General features: G+C 43.1%; 2 protein-coding genes across 7 annotated transcripts in view; one reads left to right on the plus strand and one right to left on the minus strand.

The window, feature by feature from the left end:
- Positions 1–19,974, plus strand: part of CRIM1 (cysteine rich transmembrane BMP regulator 1) — a 170,452-nt gene extending 150,478 nt beyond the window's left edge. For 2 of the 4 annotated variants that reach the window (XM_080932594.1, XM_080932596.1), the window contains 4 exons: positions 12,139–12,336; positions 14,309–14,431; positions 16,389–16,579; positions 17,524–19,974. In XM_080932594.1, coding sequence (XP_080788720.1) covers positions 12,139–12,336; positions 14,309–14,431; positions 16,389–16,579; positions 17,524–17,691 — 680 coding nt within the window. In that variant the 3' untranslated portion in view covers positions 17,692–19,974. The remainder of the gene's footprint in view (positions 1–12,138; positions 12,337–14,308; positions 14,432–16,388; positions 16,580–17,523) is intronic. The other 2 variants (XM_080932595.1, XM_080932597.1) reach the window with 1 other exon arrangement.
- Positions 19,975–21,392: 1,418 nt separating this feature from the next.
- FEZ2 (fasciculation and elongation protein zeta 2) overlaps positions 21,393–23,686 on the minus strand; it is a 42,799-nt gene continuing 40,505 nt past the window's right edge. For all 3 annotated transcript variants that reach the window (XR_013975165.1, XM_080923139.1, XM_080923138.1), the window contains one exon: positions 21,393–22,225. Coding sequence is in view for 2 of the 3 variants with exons in the window: in XM_080923139.1 (XP_080779265.1) it covers positions 22,209–22,225 (17 nt within the window). In the remaining variant the exon portion in view is untranslated. The remainder of the gene's footprint in view (positions 22,226–23,686) is intronic.

Raw genomic sequence — 23,686 nt, forward strand, 5'->3', positions numbered from 1 at the left:
AATGTATTGTTTAAACTTGGATGCTCTCTGAGTGAGGACTGGATAATTGAGATGTGATAACAATTCCCGATCAGGAGTGTCTACAGAAACCTGGGCAGGTGGTGATTAGAAACCTAGTGGGAAAAGATGTTTCTAAGCATTGATCCTGTATATGATGTATATGTATATAAGACACACTTCCAAATTAGCTGCTTAGTTTTCAAAGACCTAACCAAAATCCATACAAGAAAGGGCACTCACTGCATTTGGTGACAATCTAGAGCCAAGATGTAACTAAGATTCTGTCCTGTCTTCACAGGGGATACAGACAATAGTGCCTCTTTACACATCAGAACACTGATTATAAAAGCAAGAATTAATGAACTACCCAGGATTACATGGCTAATCCTTGGGAAATCAGAACCCAGGAGGTCTAAGAATTCCGTGTTAGCATCAAAGGGGTAAAAAAAAAAATCTAATAACAGATTTATCGTGTTGAAGGATGGTTTTGTTCAACTGAAAGTTCCTCTTGTGCTTTTGTTACTTTGTCAGTAACATGGTTACTTGAGTTGTAGATTAGCTTTAATGTGATGATAGTAAATCTCTTCTCTTTCCCACAACAAAACAGTTGCCCAAAATTGTAGAAAGCAGCCTTCTGACCTTAATATTTTCAGCCCATATTTTCTGTCTTCTGTTTTTCTTTTTTCCTTCATACTCCTACTTCCAAAATCATTTAGACTATATATTCTTCTTTAATGTAGGCAGAATAAGACTTATTTGGCCAAAATGTGTGACATGGGTGTTAAATTAGATTGTAAGTACTTTCATTAGATTGTGGTTCATATAAATGCATGCTCTGTTCCAGCAGCTCTCTCCCCCTAGTCACGTCTGAGTACACACTTGTACACTTCACATGAGCCTAGACTCATCTTAAGGGAGCATGAGAGATCTCCCATTTGAAAACCACAGCTCACACTGTATTATGAGCACATTGCTCCATACCTGTGGTTGCATACTTGAATTCCTAATTAAGCCTCCTTTGTCTGTGTCATGTTTGTTGTGAAATACTCTTGTTAAATTACTCCTGTTCTCATGTGGCTCTGCTACTCAGGCATTGGAAGTTGGTTTCACAAAGTAATGAGGAGATTTCCTATCTGACTCGCCTATTTTATTTTGGGGTATTTTCTCTTACCAACCGGTTTCCCATCAGCCCAGCCCCTCTACAGAGACACCAGGCCTGGGGAAAGCCAGCACTCCCAAATGTACTTCAGAGCTGTGCCTGAGATGCAGATCCTTAGTCAACTAGAAAAGAAAAGATGTTGAGACCGGCCTAGGCTGGCACATTCTGTTGTAAGATGCCTGATTGCTTTCCCAGAGAGCACTGAGGAGCAGTGCTCCTCTTGGGTCTTGTTTGGGCCATTCTCGGTTTCACCCAAGACTGTCAGTTTCAGAATCTGGTCATGTCACTGGGGATAGCACAGAGAATGTGGGGCACTAGCTTTGCTGTGTCCTCCTAGATAGAGCCGTTACTCTGACAGCTGCACAGCTCCTGTGAAACTGGCTTCTTCTCATGTTAAGACCAAAATATTCAGTTGTTTCCCCCCCCCTTTGGATTTTGATTTTATTATCAGCATAAGAGTGAGGAAAATTAGTGATCCTACTAAAAGTAGGCTTTTAATTACAAGTGTTTGTGTTCCCTTCAGTTAAATTATCGTCCCACTAATGCACAGTGATAATGGTTCTCCTTTGATGTGTGAAGGCCTCCGATTACACGCTCTAATTTAGTAGGATGTGTAATACAGACATAATTAATAGGATTGGTGATTAATTTTGAAAAGTGAGCAGCTTTGTCTAATTGCTTATAATACCCATCATTAGGGAATTCATCATTCTACTCGAACGAAACTAAGTAGTAATTACTCAATCATTTGAATGGAGCATCTTAATTGATTTTCTAATTTTTTGTATTCTGCCTTCCTACACAAATACACATAAGCCCTAGATTGTATTTTCATAGGCTTTCTGACTATAAAAAGATGGCTTTTAAAATGGTGTGAGTATGAATCAGGTAGAGAACAGTGGTATGGGGATTCTGGCTTGTGATGGCGGCATGACAGGTGGTTCCTTGGAACCGCCAAAACTCTTGTTATGACACACCATAAGAACCCAGGCCACTGTAAAGCAGCCTTGCTTTGTTCCCAGCTGCAAGCTGTGTGCCGGTATCCTTCCTTTCCAGGACTCCCTAGGGGAAAGCAAATGAATCAAGTTCAGTGACTGGCTCCCCACCTACATTTACCATACCTGTGAGGATGTGTACACAGGAGACATGGGCATTCCCATGAACCCTTTCTATACCAGTGATTCCATTTTTCAGGTCGGCTGTTCCTTGGAACGAGCACTCCTTTGATTATAAAGCCTATTCTTAGTTTGTAAAGCAGGAAAGTCAGATGGGCTGCCACTGTGCTGGTCTAGGAAAACTGAACAAAGTGCTGGCTGAGTCAGGAGCGAGACTCAGAGCATCACCTTGGAGACTATGGTCAGATAAGGATTGTTTATTTGTAGTTGCAGGTATTTACTTTACTTGATATTTTAAGTCACATGCTGAAAGTCTCAGCTAGAAACCAATTTAAGATTTTTTTGTCTAATGTTAGTTATTTCCAGATAAGAGCTGTGTGTTTATTCAATACATAAAACATAAACACATGTGTTTTATAGCTTGCATATAAACAGTTAAGGTATTCTGTGTATATGACTTTGTGTCTTTTCAGAATGCCTCTACTATAGATCTTTAAAGATCTGTGAAAATGATTATTTCACCAGGCCTGTCTTCCTTATGGATACCTCTGTCTGTTGAGCGAATAGCCATACTTTGTATTTGGCCTGGTAGTGTTCTGATATTTGAAGGGGCAGTAACGCAAGGAGCCAAGCTGGCCTGGCTTGAGTCAGAACTGTTTCTTATCAGCGCTCGGCAGTGTTGTGTAGTGATCCTCAGTGGGTAGAGAAACAGCCCCTAAGAATGGAGGGTTTGTACTCCAGCCCACACTGTGCACGGCGCAACTCTTCTTGCGTCTCTGTGTTTCAGGCTGACTGATCAAAAACGCTAGCTCCTTAGATTTATATATGCACAGAAATCAAATGCAATAACCGTTTGCACCAACACTGTTCAAATTTGTGAAGGTAATGTTATGTGGTCTTAGGTCATAATGTTAGGGCACTAGAATTGAATAGACTGGTGTATTTCCTTAAAATTAAAAGCTTGTGCACATTGTAAGGAACTTACCTTGGAGCCAAGAGTTATGCTCACAACCCTAAAACATATTGACTCTGTGTCTTGGTGACATGATACCATCTACCTCAGGTGCCTGCTCTAGAGGAAACCTTGTGCTTCTCAATGGTGGTGTGGAAAGGAAGTGAAGCCATGTTTGTGTGTGAGATGTAAACACAGTGTGAGTGTGCCCTGGCTCTGTGGTGCACTGTTCCTACAGTACAGACTGGCTGCAGTCTGAACAGTGTTCATATGTTGGCTTTCATCTCCCCAATGGTGGTGTGGAGCTTCTTACTCCACCAAGAGAGGGGCCAGCACAGCACATCTTTGTGATGCCCTTTTCTGAAGGAAGGTCATTCGTGTCAGAATACGAAGAAAGCTAATGCCATGTGAGGAGTTCATGACCTTTTTGTGACCCTGACTGTGGAGGACATGCTGTCCTAGGGAAGTGTCCTGCATCCCTTTGACTCCTTTCACAGCTGCCAGTCACAGTGGCCCCAGATTGTCACTGTCACTGTGAGAGCTAGTATTAAAAACATTTATGTGAAAAGACAGGAACAAGAGGTGATGGAAAGGCAAAAGAAACAAAATGGGCCCCTGCTTATTGTTTAGAGGGTGTGAGTAGGAAAACATTCTGGTTGTCATCTACTGTACTAACTTTGGAACTGGTCTAATGTTACCGAACCAAAAATAAACAGTGTTTGATTTCAGTTTGCTTCAGTCCTGCCCTCCCCCTTAGGCAGCACCTCCTTCTTTGTCTTTGATTCACAGTTTTTGTTTCTCCCTTTAGCATCCTTTTCAGGTACCTGACATGGTGAACAGAAATTCATATGTTTGCAGTTGACCCAGGGAGGACCTCTGGGATATAGCATCTGTCTGAGCTCCTGTCCATGGGTGGCTTCATATTAAAAATTCTTCTGCACAGAGGAAGGCTGAGGGCTGGAGGCTGGCACTGGGTCTCAGAGCAGAGCAGCATCTGCCCTTTCCTGTTTATTTCTGTACGAGAGGCCAAACCTGAGGGATAAGGGTAGATAGAAACCTTTTCCCAGGAGGAGCCACTTGGTGAGGGTGATGATGGCAGAGGATTTCTAACAGCGTGAAACATTTCCTGTAAGTGCAAAGACTGGGACATCCTGCCAGTTACATGTTTCACACAAGATGCAGTACTTCGGCATCCTACAGAAAGCTGCAACGCTTTTCCTTCTGTTTTAGAGCCACGTTGAATTTGCATTTGACCTGCCTGCCATTTACAGTACGTTTATTCATTTCCAAAAGTATTTTGGTGTATAATCTACACACACACACACACACACACCTTACTGTGAAATAGTAAGTATAATTATGAAATGAGAATTCCTTTAAACTTGAAAATGAACAAGTTCTTTGAACTTAAACCCAACCAACGCACAGTAGATACTTAATACCAGAATTACATTCTCTTACTGAGAAATCATGTCCTCTTTGTAGGCAGTGGCCATCAACCAAAAGTTACTGCCAACCGGTTGGTCAGATTTCTGCTCATAGAACTCAGAAACATTTATAGTTCTTCTATTGATTTGAAGCAACCATTTTATTATTGTATGCTGAAGAAACCTGGAAGCCCCTTTGATCTTTATAATAGACTTCACATCCAGAGAAATAGATGAACTAAAATAAAACTGAGTTTTGAAGAAAGGACTTTGATGGCCACTGGCTTATGCATCAATAAAGATACTATATAGAGGTGGCAGCCACAACACATGATAATGTCTGTCTCTTTTTTATATGAAAATAATTAAGACTGCATGTTTTCCCTTATTGAAGTTGTTCAGGTCTTGTGTACACACATGTCCATTTGAGTTCCGTCTTCACACTCCTGGAATCTGCACTGTCCCTTTAGCCAGAGTGTTGAGAGTCTGTATGTCTGCAGACTTCTAGTGACCTGTTGGTTATTAATTTAAATGCTTGCTTCTTACAGTTTCTGTTTAAGTCTTTTCTTTACATTAAAAAAAAAGGATAATGATGATAGTTTCTCAAATGGGTTTGCTCACATTTTATGTGTTCTTCAAACATAACACTCATGTCTAGCATTGGTCCAACTGAAGATGATAAAAATGACTTCACAGGGCAGGGACTTATCAGAAAGTGTGCCTTACTCCTTTCTGGGTTAGAAAGAGAAATTGTAATGCATTATGGTGTACACTGATATTGTAGTAAGAACTTTGCCCATATCGATGCTTCATCATTAATAAGCCTGGGCTGCTCTATCTCGATCCCCTCCTAAGCCACTTGCTACTCACAACGGCACAAGCTACCTTTTTACCACTGCCTAAGTGACCTCCCAAATTTGTGTTTATTTGAAATCAGGCTGGGGAGTGGGTAGCTGGGCAGCTAAAATGCCTGTTTTGGAAGCAGGAATGCCTGAGTTCAGATCCCCTGTTCCCGTGTAAAAGGCCAGACATGGCAGCATATATCTGAAACCCTAGCAATGAAAGAGGGGACACAGGCATATCCTCAAGCTTGCTAGCCACCCAGTTTGACAGTTCTGGGTTCAGTAACAGAAACCATATCAAAATAAAAGTTGGGGACACACATATACACAGCACACTAGTGCATACACACACACACACACACACACACACACACACCTGCATTACAGACAAATGCTAAGCTACATACACACACTTCAAATTTAAAGCTTAATACACACACTGAAATAGAATACTAGGAGCCAGCCAGTCCTTTGGCCCATCCACTAAAGGTAAGCCCACGTTGCTGTGGATGCATGTCCCAGAGGATATATGCCCTATTTGTGAATAAAGCTAAGAGTTAAGAACAATACTTGGAGTGTGCCTGCATCTCAATACCTATGGGAGGAAAAGATGTCCCAAAATAGGAGGACGGTGCTGGATTGACATAGGAAGGAATTTATTAAAGCAATAATAGCATTTAGCTTCTTGGCTACTGGAATCCCAGAGTCAGTTACTTTTCTGGATTCTGTAGTGTAGCAGGAGATTTAAAGGAACTGATGCTGTTTCCAAAGCTGCCTGACTTCCTCTCAGGAAGCAACTCCCACACCATGACCACCACAACAGGATTAGAACCCGTAGTGTCCGGCCGAGAAGGTTATCTCTGAGGCAAAAACCGAAAGCAGAGGACAGTAGGTTTAGGGTTCTGTATCCTTCCTCAGAGGAAACAGGAAGCACTCAGGAGACACTTCATTTGCAGAAGCTCATATATCCAGCACTAGTGGGTGTCCGTAGGCCTGGGTCCATGTGAATGACAGAGGGAAAAGGCACTGTGGCTGCCAAGGCCTTTGGTGAACTTTTATTTTGTAATTAAAACAGCACAAGAAGTAAAAAGCAGTTCCAATGTTCACGGCTTGTTAAGCTTTTATTTTTATCTTGACAAGACATGAGACTGTCAGGTTTAAACAGTTGAATTCAGCCTAGAAAGGATAAACACAGGAGGCCTGGACAGTTCTCGCCTTTTTTATAACCAGAATCCAGGACAGACACAGGACAAACCACACGGAGCTCTGCTCCAGAAAAGGCATGGTATATTTTTAATGTGGTCCTGGCTTATACAAGATACTGTTGCTTGAATTTCCATACAAAGAAGAGAAGTGTGGGGGGGGGGGGGAAGGGGGGAAGTATTCTGTGACTTAAACAGCCCCTGTAATGTTCCATTGTGGCAAAACCATACCAGCTCCTGGCCCAGCGTATTCACCATACTGACAATGTCAGCAAAACACCCGCTTACCCGAAAGAGGCCGTTCCAGATTGAATCTGATTGGTAAGACAGGGTGCCCGTGATGAGGACGCAGAGTGCCAGCTTATTAAACCAAGGTGTAACCGTGAGATAGTGACGGTCTCGCCTAAGTATTTCAAAAACTGACCCATGATGCCAGTGGAAAGGCCCAAAGCTGTATCTACTGAGGCTGCAGCAGTATCTTTTGGATACGTGTTTAGCCTGCCACACGGGCTTCTTCAGAGGGGATTGTGTTCGTAGGACGTTTGATTTTAAAAGGAAATGTTATTATGCATCAGTGTTGTTCCTGGTGTTTCCCTTGGCACATTCTCCTGTCGTCATTTTCCTCTGGGGGGGTGGTAAGGTAGGAGAGAGCCATGAGAGGAAAAAGAGACCTCCAGGAAGGCTGCGAGTCCTCCACTTCTCAACCGGCTGTGCCACTGACTGAAAGTTTCCCACTTCCTGGAGCCACTGAGTAATGATGACTGTTTTATGTGGCACTGGTACCTGCTCAGAAAGGGATGCCCCCATACCTCACAACTCAGACCATGCAAACAGAAGGCACACATGGGTTGGAAAGCCAAAGCCACACTGATTCCTGTCCTGCCCAACTTCCTGTCCTCAGCATCTTAGATGTGTGACTTTACTTCCATGTGCCTCGGTTTTCTGTAGGACTGAAACAATAGCTGTGGCCATCAAATGGAACTGACGCATGTGAAATTCTAATCTTGGTCCCTGGCACATAGCAGTCATCCAGTAAGTAGAAGTTACAAATAATCTGAGGTATTGGATAATCGAAGCACATGATGTCATTGCTGGCGTAAGCAAACACCTTCTAGCTGCAGAGACTTGCCTGTTTTCCCATTCTGAAGGTTTCTTAAACTCGTGGTCCATCCAGCTGCCAACATCTGCTCTATGCTGTCAGCGTCTACTGAAGTCACTAACTTCTATAGAGACACTGAGTAAAATGCAAAAATATATCTTTGAAAATTCACCAACCAAACCCTATCTTACTATTTTCTGGGCCAGATGGCAACTGCCCTGGTAATTTGGGATTGCCTCTTAAAGCAAGAATCATGTCTGTTTGCTTCCCATGAGAATTCATTATTAGCACAGTGTGACTTAGCTTTTATACTCTATTTGGAGAAACAAAATTAGTTGCCATGAAATGTTTTGATACTTTGGTTCGAATGGACTTCATAATGGAGATCAGGAATGATGTCTCTGACACAGGGCTCACGGTGAATCTTGACTCAGTATACCTGCCCATATGTTAAGTCTGGTCCACCTCAAGTCCGACACCAGTTTAACCTTCGCTGGACTAAGTGCATTGAGTAGCCTCCGAGTTTCTGAAGAAGGCCAGTGCGAATTGGAGCCAACGTTGAGAAGTGTCTGACCACCAGCTGGTGACATTTGTGCCCTGAACATCTTCATGCACAGTTTTTCAAATCCGGTCTCAAATCTGAATTAAGTTGTTTGCAGATGAACTGAAGCTGAAAGTGACATGTTTCTGCAGTCCTCAGGACTGAGTAGAGCTTCAGAGGAACCATGAGGAATGGTTGCAAACCTCAAACATCCAAGTCCAGCAGTAGTCAGCCCACATGTGTGAGCAAACAGTTCTCCAGGGGCTGCACACTCCTTAGTGGTTCAGAAACTCTGACTCCGAGAGCCTGAACCCGGGTCTCTCCATGGGCTGCAAGTGTAACGGGTTCCACTGTGTTCGTAGTCATTTTACTACTTTGAACTTTCAGTCCTAATGGAAGGTGACAAAGCATCAATTTCACCTACTCAAAGTCCCTTCCTGAGCCCCTCGCTTTCCAAATATTCAGTGTGTGTTCTTTATCTTGTATCATTTTGTAACTGTCCTTCTGGATGCGACTGTAGTCTCCTACAGCTGCTGGATGAGCATCGTCATAGGCACTGAGTGGCACTGTCATGCAACAGTGGGTCGTTGTCACTGCCTGTGCTTTTCTCATACTGTTGACATTGTTCTGAATGGGTGGGTACAACTCAAAGAGCACCACACTTGAGTATGAGCATCTTCCTCCCATGTTCTCTTACATGTGTGCAGCTAAGGTGGGTACTGTGTCAGGGAGTGAGTGTTGAGGTGTCTGTTTTACATGTTTAGGACATATTAACCAACAGTAACAAATTTCATTATTCAGAAGTAAAGGAGAAAAGGAAAACCTCAGCCTCACATGTACCAGTCACTGTTAACTTCCCTTCATCCTCGATTGTTAGAGACTTTACAGACTAGCGATGTTTCTAGTGTGTAAATTGAAATGGAAATATCTAATATGCAACTCCCAATGGAGTTGTGACCCACAGGTTGAGAACAGATGCTTTAGGTTTTTTTTTTTTTTTTTTTCTTTCTATTTTGTTCTCATTTTGTGGGGTAGATTATAGGCAAGAGTCACTAGGTCAAAGAGCAGACTAAACTTTTTAATGACATGTGGAGGGTGTTTCACATAGGTTTTGCCCATTTCTCTAAACAATCTTTTTTTTTTCCTAGAGATGTCAGAAACTGGCTGCACCTTTTACCTATATGTAAGACCTTTCTAGCTTAGTGACAGTTTCAGGGACATGGTTGCCCAGAAATGCTAAGTTTGCAGGTCTATCCTGTGGGTCTGGTAGGTCCCCAGGAATATCAGGGATTATTTGCTAAAGCCTGACCTGACCCCATCAGAAGTCCAGGAAGGAAGGCAGGAAGATGATGGTTCATGCTCTACCTTCCCATCTGAACCCCAATGGTATTTTACAGAATCCCCTCAAGCCTTACCCTTTCTTTCCATTTTCACTATCTCTGCCTTAACCCCTCAGACACTGTACCCCCTCTGCCTTAGCCCATGAGGGCTTCCGTGTGAGTGGACCTCAGTTTCCTTCTGAAGTAAGGTCAAAAGACCCCCCCCAACCCCATAGGAAGGATCTAAAGGTTTTACCTATGATTCAGACTTCTTTGTTATCCATCTCAATATCCATGTCTCCAGTGGACGCATGTGCACCCACCAGACACCCAGATATACCTCCTTTTCCTTGTAAGTGGCTAAGCCATTGGACTCACCGCCTTCTGAGGTGCCTTTCCTTAGCTTCTTCATGTCCTCTTCACTGCTGAAGAGAAAGGCAGGGCATGCAGTCCTGGGAGAAGTCTCACTTACCCAGCAAGCCTGTCTTTGCCTTTACACACTGTCCACCTGTATTTACTTCATATGTAAATACATACAGTAATGGTGACTGTGCTTGGGCATCGGTGAGTGAACCCCCAAAGCGCCCTGCCTCTCCCACACTCTGGTTGGGATCCTGCCTGCATCAGCATTGGTGATGAGTGTTTATTAAATGTGTGGATGCCCCTGTGATACTGAACGCATAATTACCATCTTTAACATAGCAACCGCAGTTTAGAAACAAATGTTACATTGTGAGCATTAGAGGTATTGATTTATTAAATATCTTTAGGCATAATGAGCTTCTGTGCTGAGACCCTAAGACAGTAGAGCTCAGTGCTTGGCCTTGAGTCAAACCCCTTTTCTCAACTCTCAACCCTTCTGTCTTGGTGCCTCATCCCCTCCTCCATAAGAGAACTGGCAGAGGTGCCACCAACATAACATACAGGAAGGGTGACAGCCAAGTTGGGGCAAGGGGTTGAACCTTCTCCTTCCTGCTCCCTCGAGCAGTTCTGTTCACACTGTTGATCCGTCACTGGAGCTAGCTCATGGCTGACGTACCACACCGGTGGTAGACCGCTCTGTAAAGAATCACGTCCTTACAAGGCTGAAGCACAGCAGACTCTAGACTCAGTGTTCTAAACCATCCTTCATGAACTGATGATGACATCAGAATACTCCCTGAATTAAGGACTCTGCTTGGCTCATTTCTCATGTATATTTTAATTAAAGTCACCCCCTTTAAGGATCCCATATAAGCAAACGCTTGTGTTCCGTTGGTTTGAAAACCTTCAAATGAGTTGTTAGCTTTAATAGATGAGTCACCAAAACACTTAGTGTGGAACATGGACAGATACAGCTAAATAACATTCTAGAAGATGCTGGAAAGTGGATTTCCTGTTACTACCAAAATGTCCCATTGAGCTTAGGCAGTAATGAAACAGTAGAGAAAAAAATGTTGAGGATCAGGGGTTACTTCTTTTAATGCACTATATAGGTTTTATTCCTGTGCCTAGATGTTCTGTGTCCTGTCCTTTGTGTCTGTCCATTGAACATAATAGTCTCCAGGGCCTCTCAGGAAGAACACTGAGCCCCGAGCACCCCATTCTGATAAGGAGTTTTGCCTTTTCTGGTGCCCAGTGGTGCAATCTGTAGACTCCAAGCACAAATTTGTTCCAGATTTGAAGGTGTCATTGGTCTGGTGGCAGGGCTTCTCCGTGGACCAGCCTGTCTCTGCCTTGCTGCTGAATTGTTGATCATTAGGCTTGCTCAGAGCCCCAGTCTTAAGCCTAAGACAAACTACCTGTTAAATGGGATCGCCATTAATTGTTTTTTTTTTACCTTACAAGGGAAAGGTTGGCATATAAGGGATGGCAAGTGATGGTATAAACTTCTAAGTAAAATAAAATACATTTAAGTGTATTTCGTTCTCAAGTACCATAGTCTGCTGCGGTTGGGAGGAGAATGGGTTAGATGAAGTAAACTTGAGTTGCCAGTGGAGACAGCCTTGTTGGTGAGAAATCATGCAGCACCCCTGACAGGGAAAATTCTCTAGGCTGCCATAGCTCATGATGTGCGACTATTCTCATCCCTTGCCATTCCCCAGCATGGTGTATAAAACACACACTGGTGGTAATGGGGATTGGAAAATCCCGGCTCTGAGAGTGCGCCCAGCTGGACTCCGTTCCTCTTTCTACATCACATTTTGGTCAACAGTCTAGTGACACTTGCACAGAGCAGCACTCCCATGGGGCTGTTACAGTTGTTCTTCTATGTGGTCCTTGTGTGGGCATTTGCAGGTCTTGGCCAGTGGCCAGCCACAAGAAGGAGGTTCTGAAGGTCCAAGGAGAATGACAGACAGCATTGTTGGGACGAGGTACACGGCTGGCCAGATTCTGGATATTACCAGCCATTTCGCAGTTGTGTCAAGCCATGCCTCTCAGTGTCCCAATAGAAGGTGCCCTGATGGTCCCTCAGTCACCCTCACCGTGTCCTCTTTTTCAGTAGAAGATACAATTTCAAAGAAAGTGGTGTGTCACTTCAGTGGGAAGACCTATGCTGACGAGGAACGGTGGGATATTGACAGCTGCACACACTGCTACTGCTTGCAAGGCCAGACCCTCTGCTCCACTGTCAGCTGCCCTCCATTACCCTGTGCCGAGCCCATCAAGGTGGAAGGGAGCTGCTGCCCGATGTGCCCAGGTATCTAAACCATCGTCCTTCTGTGGTCAGGCAAATATGGCTCAGGCAGTGGGTCAGCCCAGTTGAAATGTTCTTACACAAAGTCTTCAGGGTAATTTGCAGAACTGCGACCACGTAAGTAAAGGCTGTTTTAATTTGCATACTCTACCCATAAAGTGGGGTACAGCCACAGCCATTAAAGGAACTCGCTCCGTTAGAATAGCATGGTTTTAGGGCAGTGTGCTGGACTAGCCTAGGAAAAAAGACCTCAGATCAAACAAAGAAGGGAATACAACATGAATGTATATCAGAACGAAATTGGAAGATTTGCAATGAAAGAAGATAGATCTGGATCAGTTTTGTTTTTTTGGTTTTTTTTGTTTGTTTGTTTGTTTTTTTTATCTCAGCAGTTTGAGCCCCTATTCCACCATGATCTACAGTCTTTTCCCAACCCCTCAGCTGAACCCTTCTCCTCCCACATGTAACCTTGGAGCACACTCTCTGGCATGTCTCCTCCAGTCCTTTTCCCTCACATCAGCTGCCTTATTCAACCTCTCACTTTCAAACCCAAATCCTCACAGCACACACCCCCCCTCGCCCCATCTTCTAGTTTTCTATCCCTGTGCCTCCTGCCAAAACAGCTCCTTTATCCCCTGCCTTAATCCCAGACCTGCAGGGCCTTAGCCTTCACCAGGACAGCCTCTGGGCAGTGTTCCTAATCAGATCTCATGCACCCCAGAGACTCCCCAGGCAGCCTGGACCACACATAGGCTCTGACTCCAAGCGCGGCCACAGTGAGCCAGGAGCCCTTTCCATCCTCACCTTGAGGCTCCTGTTTCCCTTGCAGCATTGTGTTAATGAGTCTTCCTGTGAATAGGGCAGCAGTCTGGGCTCCGTGTCAATTTAGAAATACAGCTGGACTGTGATACTTGAAAATGGGGCAGCTAGATGGTGCTTAATTGAACTTCATTGGTCTTTTGTGGGTCTTGTGCACATAACCCTCTCTGAGAACTGAAAATGTACAGCAACCTTTAAACACTATCTATAGTAGACGTACAAGGCCTTCTCAGCTCGCATCATGCTTGGTGAACAGTAACACTTGTTGCTGCTCGGACCTTCCTACATGAAGTGTTCTCAATTTGGCTTCAGGATCACTGACTTGTCTTCTTCCCTTGTTGCCAGTGTTCCTCCTCTGTTTGCCTCAACTGGCCACCTACCAGAAATTGGGGCAAAAACAAGTTATTTTAACCATCACAGGAAGAACAATTTCAGTATTTCAGAGAAGGGGTGGAGGGCTTTGGAGGTAAGGACTGTTGTACAACTCTTGGTACAGGCCATGAGGGCTAAGCTCCTAAGCAAAGTTTCACAGTGAAGCAGCTAAGGCCCTGAAATGCTTCATGGAAAAGGGTTCAAAAAAGACTTTAAAGGTCAAATGGTCTCTCTTAGTTGGAATGAAGAAGTCTTCTATCTGAAGACCTCAAAATAGGGAGAGGTCAAGCCAGTGACCCTAGGGCAAATGATTTCTAGAAGCAGGTGGGAAAGCTAAACGGTGGCCAAGATGTTTAGAGCCTTGGTTGTCTACTGAGATTCCATCTGACACTTGGAAGGGTGCGGGGGTCCAGTTTTGAACAGATGTATCACATGAATAACCAAGGTCATGTCTTGGGGAGATGGATGGGGTGGTGTACATGATGAATCAAACCTGGAGACAGATGCAGCATCACTGTGATGCACACAAAACTGTGAAGCCAACATCTGACACAAGAAAAGGCTGGTGGAGTAGAAAAGCCTCTGTTCCTTCTAACACTATGGGAAATGCTTCCTCTGCACTAAAGCAGGTTACTGGTGTGAGCCATGGAAATGGGGGAGAGGGAGTCGTTCATCCTCTAGTCAAATGGCATTGAACTGAAGGCCCTATTTGGATCAAGAATATTAACACCGACAATAAGCAGCTCTCCCATCATCTCTCAGGAAAAATGCTTTCTTCCTTTAGAAATGTATGTGCCAGAGCCAACCAATGTACCCATTGAGAAAAAAAATCATCGTGGAGAGATTGACCTGGAGGTTCCCATGTGGCCCACCCCAAGTGAAAATGACATCATCCATCTCCCTAGAGGTAAATATTGATGTCACTCAAGACTGTTCTGTCTTCTGATCTACTTTCTTTATTCCTGACTCTTTTTTTTTAATGCTGTATTTTCAAATTCCTCATGAAAGTTCAATTACTATTATGGGGAAGACCATGGCCAAATTGTAGAATCTTGGATAAATGTGCTCATCCGGGTCCTGCAGGTTCAGATGCTTAGTGATGAGGGGAACAAATGCATTCTTAGTCAGAAGAGCCTGCGTGTAGCAGAGCAAGAGAGCTCCTCACTGTCCCTTGGGCAGGAAGCATCCTCTTCTGGGTTGTCACCTCATGAGGGTTTAAAGTTTATTACAGAGCCAATTTCTACAGATTTATTTCATTCCTCTCTTTTCAGTTGTATACACTAGACAGGTGCGTTTGTTTCTTGTTAGCTATGAGCAAAGCCTGACTAACTTCTGTCACCACTTCTCTTAAAAAGGAGAGGAATCTAAATTTATGCTAAGCCATGGCCCAGTATTGCCTGCCTCCTGTTGACTCCAAGCATGCTTTCAAAATCATTGTGCAGTTTCTGTATTTCTTTTTGAAGGAGTGAATGTGTGTTCTGTGAGCGATCAATGATCTTGTTACTCTAGACATTATAAATATCTTAGGATCAAGCAAGATGACCACAGAGCCAAACTCCTGCACAGGACTTCAGGGTTCCGGCTCTGACTGGATGTACAGTTAGCGTTGTGTGTATGTTCTTTCATTCAGCCAGTGTATGTGCCCTTGTTGGAGACTCTGGGCTCCAGGCACCAGCACAGCCTCACCAACCCTAGTATTTTGGGGATCTGTCCATTACACAGCGACTACTAAAAGTCCCAGAGTGGAAAATATATGCTTCTTAGTAATTTGATCTGTTTTGATCTGAAAGGTATAGGTCGTGTTGATAATTTTTATCTCTGGTATTGTCTTTGAGTCCAGGAAAGCTGAAAGTTAAGTTTTCAATGGTGTGTTATTTAGTAGCATCCTAACAGATTGGAAAGATTTAAGTTTGTGAAGAGCTGTCGTTCTTCGCTGGGATTTTTCCTAAATGACTGCCAGCTCTTCGCTGATGCTGTGTAAACTTGAGCCTACAATAGGCGATCACTAGTACTGAGCTGTTAGACCTCCAGCTTTGAAACCTTTATTTTTAACATTATTTTGTGTTCGCATATGGTATATGCATGTGGAGGCCAAAGGAGCATTTTGAGGTCAGTTCTCTTCTGCCACATTTATGTGGATTCTGGGGACTGGGTTCAGGTTATCAGGCTTGTCCAAACTTTACCAGCTGAGCCATCACACCAGCCCACAGAACACTTTAAAGGAATAGAAAGATACTTTGTCTATAGAACTATTACTCCTCCCCTGTGCTTCTATTATGATTCATTAGGGCAAGATATAAGGTATTTTTCAACAAATATATTAAAAGTAAGCATTTTTGTTTAGAACTTAGCAAACTAGATTATCAACTCAGTTGTCTCATGTTTGAGCTAATTACTACATACTTTGTTCTGGACTCTATTTCTAAGTAGAGAACAAAGCTGCGCTACAAACATCTTAGCACACATACATACTCATATGCTAATAATATATATCCATTATAATACATAACATATATTCATTGTGAGATATTTTAATGTAAGTAACAAACAGGCTTAAGTTGTCTAATCTGATCACTTTAAAATCTACCCAGAGTTTTATAATTTCCTAAATAGCTGCAGGAAATAGCTTCTTACCCAGTCAGTAGCATTCTTACCCTTGGTTTTTGTTGTTGTTGTTGCAAGTTTACCCTCTAAGTACTTTATTCTCTGAGAGCTCTCATGGCTCAGCATTAGCTTTAATAATGTTTTTAGCCAAGAGTACTGGGAAGTAGTAAAGCTATGCTGCTGGTCTGTATTTGCAACTTAATTAAAATAATCCTGTAAAAGTCTGGTTAGAGTACTAAGTGCTTGTTTCTTCTTCCTAGATCTGGGTCACCTCCAGGTAGATCACAGAGATAATAACTGGCTGCGTCCCAGTGAAGACACATCTCTGGACTCCACTGTCTCCGTTGTGGTTCCCATAATAATATGCCTGTCCATCATTATAGCATTCCTGTTCATCAACCAGAAGAAACAGTGGGTCCCACTGCTGTGCTGGTACCAGACACCAACCAAGGTACCATTGATGGCTAAGAGAGCTCACTCTCCTGTTCCCCTACACTTTCTCTATACGTTTTATATCAGTCAGTGCCATTCTTTGTTCTGCTAGTCTTTACCTCAGTGTTTATCCAGCTGTAGCAGGCAAGCTTATAATGCTTGCCCAGGGCTGGATTGAACACTGGGTAATACCAGTCACCCACACACATACACATGAGTCCTGACTTCTTACAGACCCAGCTTCTTGGATATACATTGAATATGTTTAAAGGAGCTCGTATCTGCTGGGGTCAGTCCTAATCACCGTTTATATTTGGAGCCACAACTTGATTTGTCTGGTGTTTCTTGTCACTCTGAGTCTTTGAATGGGGAGGGAAAGAAAGAAACCATGAAAAGAAGGGAGGTGACAGGAAAGAGAAGAGGGTGCAAAGATGTCAGACAGACTTAGCACAAATGTGCAGAAAGGGCAGCGCAAACAGGACAGCACGGAACCACAAAATAACACAAATTACATATATTTGTGCTAAACACATAGGCAGATCACATGGTGCTGAGCAAAAGCACATTTGCCACTCTCCAAGGCTAGGGACAAACACTCTTTATAAAGGCATGAGGTGGCAGGGTACAGACAGAAGCTGGCCCAACCTGTGAAACTCTTCATACAACATGAGTGTGTAGAAATCACTATTTTGCTTTGAAATCTGCCTGCCTGGTGACTTCTACCAATTTCCAACCCTCTTAAATGAAGCCTATAGCCAAGGATTTGGAAATGGTTACTGTGTCATTTTCCAATGAAAACATAGGTACAGTTACAGTGACACATCATGCCCCAGGAACACTATGGCTATTATCAAATGGTGAAAACATTGTATCAGCTGTTTCATTGTATCAAATATTTCTGTTCATTTGGCATATAGAAATAAGCTAATTCTTTGTGGGTTCCCCCCATCTCTCACTGAACAGCCTTCTTCCTTGAACAATCAGCTGGTATCTGTGGACTGCAAGAAAGTCCAGGTGGACGGTTCCCAGAGGATGCTAAGAATTGCTGAGCCAGATGCACGATTCAGTGGCTTCTACAGCATGCAAAAACAGAACCATCTACAGGCAGACAATTTCTACCAAACAGTGTGAACACAGGCAGCACCGCGGATGAGGTTTCGAAAGATGGACGAAGAACGGCAAAAATCTGCTCTTTAAAGTAAACTAGGATATGTGCACTCGCTTAGTGTGTTGTTTCGGAGTGTGACTTGGTGCCCAGCACTACGGGCTGGACTGGGATGGGCTCTGTCTACAGCACTGTGCAGAACAAACATTCCCACTTGGCCTCAAGATAACTGACCACATGTTTTCATAGAACCAAAGTTTTAAAACTTGCAGATATATCTGCTTGTAAGATAGCTGTAGAGACCTTTGGGGGTGGGGACAGAGAGTTTGGTGGGGAAAATGGGTCGGGAGGGTAGTGTTAGGAAGAAAAAAAAAATAGATCAGCTTGGCTCGAGGAGAAAGCCAGTAAAAATAAAAGCAATTCATGACCCAGAGGAATTTTTTTTCCTGTTACTTTCAAGACCATTGGTTGCTGCAAAGGTCGGGCCTGAATGAGCAGGAACACGAAAGGCCTTGCAACCAGCTGCCATATCACCAGACAAGCCACAAGTTTGTCTTCTATACAGTCACAGCCACAGTAGGCAGTGAGGAAGCCAGGGAAATGGATAGTGACATTTCCCGGAAGCGGGAACTGAGGATGTAGTCACTCTCTGTGCTGCTTCTGACTGCTTTCTGCCAACCAGCCAGTTCCTAGTAGACAGCAGATGAGTAAGAACAAGGTCACTTCTTGGCCTGAGCACTGGAGCTTTGCTTGCTACATGGCAGGAAGGAGGGCACCGGCGAAGGACACCAGGCATTTCCAGGGGCTACACTTCGTTTTCTGTTGTTTCTTCTGTTATATCATTGGTTGTTCATAGTTTTGTTGAAGCTCTAGCTTAAGAAGAAACTTTTGAAAAAAAAAAAAAAGACTGTTTTTTTTTCCTTATTATATACTGATTCTACAAAATAGAAACTACTTCATTTTAATTGTGTATTATTCAAGCACCTTTGTTGAAGCTCAAAAAAAAAAAAGATGCCTCTTTAAACTTTAGCAATTATAGGAATATTTATGTAACTATCTTATGCTTCAAGAACAAGAGTATTTGTGTGCGTGTGTATATAATATATATACTTATATATTTATACACATACAATTTATGTTTTCCTGTTGAATGTATTTTTATGAGATTTTAACCAGAACAAAGGCAGATAAACAGGCATTCCATAGCAATGCTTGTGATCACGTAGGGGTTTTGAATAACATAATTTCATTTACCTGCAGTTTAATTGCAAAGAAAGAGTGTGTGTGGATGTAGATTGTATGAGTATGTGTGTGTGTGTATGTGTATGTGCATGCCTGTGTGTATGTGTTTGTGTGTGTACACTTGGAGCAACCAGCATTTCACATGCTATGGAAAGGATATTTCTTTATTAAAATTTATCTTCTTCATTTGGATTTTCTTTCACCTGGTTTCCAATTTGCTCACTGGCCAGAGGCACTGATGCCAGTTTTGTATCTGCATCACTAATCAGCTCCTGGATTTTTTTTCTTTCAAACAACTGTTTGAAACAACTACTGGAATATTGTCCACAATAAGCTGGAAGTTTGTTGTAGTTTGCCTCAGATATAACTGACTGTATGCTATAGTGTTAACTTTTCAAACAGCTCTTAGCACTTTTATACTAATGACCCACGTGTGCATTGATTTTCCTTTAAAAATGCTTGTTGTGAAAGACACGGATACCCAGTATGCTTAATGTGAAAAGAAAATATGTTCTGTTTGTAAAGGAACTTTCAAGTATTGTTGTAAATACTTGGACAGAGGTTGCTGAACTTAAAAAAATTAATTTATTATTATAATGACCTAATTTATTAATCTGAAGATTAACCATTTTTTGTCTTAGACTATCAAAAAGAAAAAAGGTGTTCTAGCTGTTTGCATCAAAGGAAAAAGATTTATTATCAAGGGGCAATATTTTTATCTATTTCCAAAAGAAATTTGTTAATGATATAATGTTACTGAAATAGATTTACATCAGCCTGATTAGTATAAAATTTTGTTGACAATTTATCCATTCCTGGCATAAGAAAAAAAAAGAACTTTATCAAAAAAAATTGTAAATGCTTGCTTTTTTTTTGTTTTTTTCAATCATGCCCATATGAAAATACTAACAGGATATAGGACAAGGTGTAAATTTTTTTATTTTAAAGATATGATTTATCCTGAGTGCTGTATCTATTACTCTTTTACTTTGGTTCCTGTTGTGCTCTTGTAAAAGAAAAACAAAATATAATTTCCTGAAGAATAAACCGGGTATATAGCACTTGGAGTGCACCAGAGTTCTGTGGTTTTGTTTTGTTTTCATAAAGCAAAGCTGTGAAGGGATGGTTTATATCCTGACTTTCAGCAGCAAATAAACACTAACTCAAAACCATTCAGAAAGACTTCTCCAGGGTGAAAACATCCAGTGGTCTCCCAGGGCTTCCTGCTCAGCACACCTCCAGCAGCAGTGAGAAGCCTGGGATCTCTCACCAACTGGCCTGCCCCCATGGCCTCCTGCAGAAGGTTGTCCTTAGACTGTACTGCACAGGAATGCGGCTCTTAGGAAGACTAGTGCCTGTCTGCCTGCCTGCTGCCTGCCTGCTGCCTGCCTGCCTGCCTGTCTACTGTCAGCCCGCCTGCCTGCTGCCTGTCTGCCTGCTGCCTGTCTGCTGTCAGCCTGCCTGCCTGTCTGCTGCCTGTCTGCTGTCAGCCTGCCTGCCTGCCTGCCTTCCTGCCTGCTGTCAGCCATAAGTGAGAAAGGTGCTCATCATTCAAATAGACTGAATATCCCTTTTCCAAAGTACTGCAAACACCAGACCTCCTTGGGTTTTAAGAGTATCTCCATATGTGTTAAATATGTTAGAGATGGGACCTAAGTCAGAAGAGTATTCAGGTTTTACAGACACCTTTTAGACATAGGCTTTGGGTAATTTAACACTTTGAGACGTGCCCCCAGGATGCCAGCTATGCGACTTTGCACATGACATTTAGAGTTTCATGTTGGTGCTCAGAAACTTTCAAATTTTGAAACTTTAGATTTAAGATTTGGGTCTTAACCTATCAGAACTACATCATGGCAGGCTTAGTTTTTGTTTGGTGAGGCATCCAATGCGGTTTACTACTTAAGAATAAAGGGTTTATAAAACAAAATTGGGGAACCCACTTAAAGAGAACTGACTTGGTAGAGAAAAGCAGACACTCCAGAGTGAGCCATAAGCAGGTCAAAGGCCACTACTCGTCCTTTAGAGCTCTTGTTTCTTTAGTCTAAGATACACTACAAAGTCTCCTCTAATCCAGTTCTTAAATTATTAACATGGTATCTTCAGCAGTTCAAAGGGACCTGGCAAATAGTCCCGCATCTCCACTATCAGGCAGGGCACTGAAGTGCAGATTCTTATGAACAGCTGATGCCAGATGCCATCAGACTTCACACTGGACCACGACTACAGCAGCATTTCACTGGCTGGGGATGTAGACAACCTATATACGAGAAAGACTCCTAAAAACACTCATCTGTGGGAGGAAGATGGCTTGCCATGCCACAGCAGTGCAGTATGGTCTGGAAAGGCCCCTTTCCCACTAAAGCATCCTAAGCTAATGAGCGCCTCCCATGTGAGCACACTTTGTAGTGATTTCTACGTTAAGTCTAAGAATAGGTAAGGACAAAACCAAACAAAAGCTCAAGACTACTAAGTGTGTATTGTTTTATTAAATGTCATCAACTTGATTGAAATTGGCAAAGAGTGTTCATGATTAGTGTTGCAACCATGAGCAGCGTTTTCTAGAACAGCACATGGGTGTAAATAAAAGTGAACACACCCATGAGAAGAGGCAGTATCTCAGTAGCTCCTTAAGCACCTTAGAGGCATGAGCCCCTTTCACAACACACTTCTTTCAGAACAGACACACCCAGAGTCCATAATGATTCTGAATGGCATCCGAATGCTCACAGGCTAGCAATGGTGTATCAGGCAAATTCCAAAACTCAGTTTCCAACAGTGTCTGGCGTCCACAATTAGGCGAAAGCAGTGCAGGTGGGTGGCGCTCTGCTTCACAACAGCGATGCTGAATCTCTGTTTCTGAACAATACTGGCAGGTAATACTCTGAAGACGCTCTAAAGACACTGGTCCTTACCTCATGAAGAACAGCTATAGTTGGACCGCCAGTGCTTTACCCTAGTTCTTCAGTGCAGTCAGATGGAGGAATTCAAAGGCTAACAGCCACACTGTCAAAATCAACAGCATGCATGGTTCATGTCCCTCTCCTGGACTGTTAACTTAGAAACCAGTTCACAATGGTTGCATATACCAAGACCTATCTCTAGAATTCAGGAGTACTGTAGCTCTCATGCTATAATGTGATGAATTAGTGAAGTCATGATCTATTAATACTGAATGACAAATCCAAGTTCAAGTGTGCTGGGTCTCCAAAAGCCGGGACTCGTGACATCATGTTCCAGAGTAACACTGTAGGTCATCAAGCCTGGAGTCCACAGGAGAAGTTCCCGCCATAACACTGCTCTATGTCGGACACAGAACTACAATAAAGAAAAGAAATAGGTGGAAATGTATCTCCTGCATACTCCTGGGTCAAATATAAAATGGTATATACATCCTATATGTATATGAAAAGCACCACTGTGGGATGAAGGCTGGACACTAATGCACGGATCTGTAATGGCATCTGTAAAAGACTTTAGGAGGCAACAACCAACCATGAGAAGTTCTCTAAGACACAGTAATTAGAATCATCCAGAAATGAGACACCTAAAGGCCATGTCTCTTGGGGTAGCATACCAGATAAAAGCCCTTCACTCCAGCCCCATATGTAAGTCCTGTAACGGCACAGGCTGCTGGGAAAGTCAACAGTGTGAGTGCACACTCCCACTTCCCTGTTGGGCTGTACTGCGGTAGTGCAGTGGCCCATGGCTCATTACTAAAGTCAGCAGTGACAGGAGGGTAATACTGAGTGAGGAGTGCATCCGCCCACCAGCACCCGTTCCACCTTTGGCCAAATGGGGTCACTTCGAGGTCTTCCCCTTCTTACCCTTGCATTAAAAGTAGGGAGGTATTTTTACACAGCTAAGCCATGGGTTAGGACAGTAAGCTAAGTCATAGGAGAAGGCATATCATTCTCCACTCTGAGCAACAACCCTTCCCACACAAAGTCTGATTACTGGTCCCCAGGAAAAGCAACAGTTGACAAGCTGGGTGGCAAAGAGCATCTTATTACCCACAAGCCCACACTGGCACTTCCACCAAGCCCTGAACAGGTTCTAGACTACAGCCCCTATGTTCTGTTCCCTTTTTCATGTTCTAGACTACAGCACCATTGCTGGAGTCAGTTCTGGATGCTTTTCTGCCCAGTCTCCACAGCATAAGGAGGAGACAGAAGCACAACACATGCAAAGAACAGCTCATAGGAAGCATGTACAGACAGCCAGACAGGGCTCAACAGCCAGAGAGGGACGCACAGGTCAAGGAAGGAGACCCAAGTGGGAGGACAAGATTTACAGTAATGGTCCTAGGTTTTCAAAGTACAGATCCTGGCCTATGCGATACAGACCGTAGGCTCTGATTCTGCAGCCCACATCTCACCCAGTGTCATGTTCCCAGGCCATAACATCCCTCTGAAGACACTGGCTGTGCTGGCCCTGTCCTCTAGATCCACTGTAATTTAAGACTGAGACATGTTCTTTATGCTCATCTCGTTCCCTTTTCATGTCTAGAACAAACCTCAGAGCCTTCCAGCTTTCATACCAATGTTAGCATAAAACAAAAGCAAACAAACATGTCAGGTAGAAAAGAAATAAATCATTAAATTACTCTATGAGTGACACTTCTGTATCAGTTACTGTGGGCCCTTTCAATTTTAAGAAACTATAGCTGAATAAAAAGTCCATCAGAAATACCAAATGTCTCAGAAGTCAGAACACACTTATCTCCTACTGACTGATAGAAGAGAAAAGCCAAAGTAAGCAACACTGCAAAGTGCTTGC

This window comes from Micromys minutus (genome assembly GCF_963924665.1).
Source record: "Micromys minutus genome assembly, chromosome: 1".
NCBI lineage: Eukaryota > Metazoa > Chordata > Mammalia > Rodentia > Muridae > Micromys > Micromys minutus.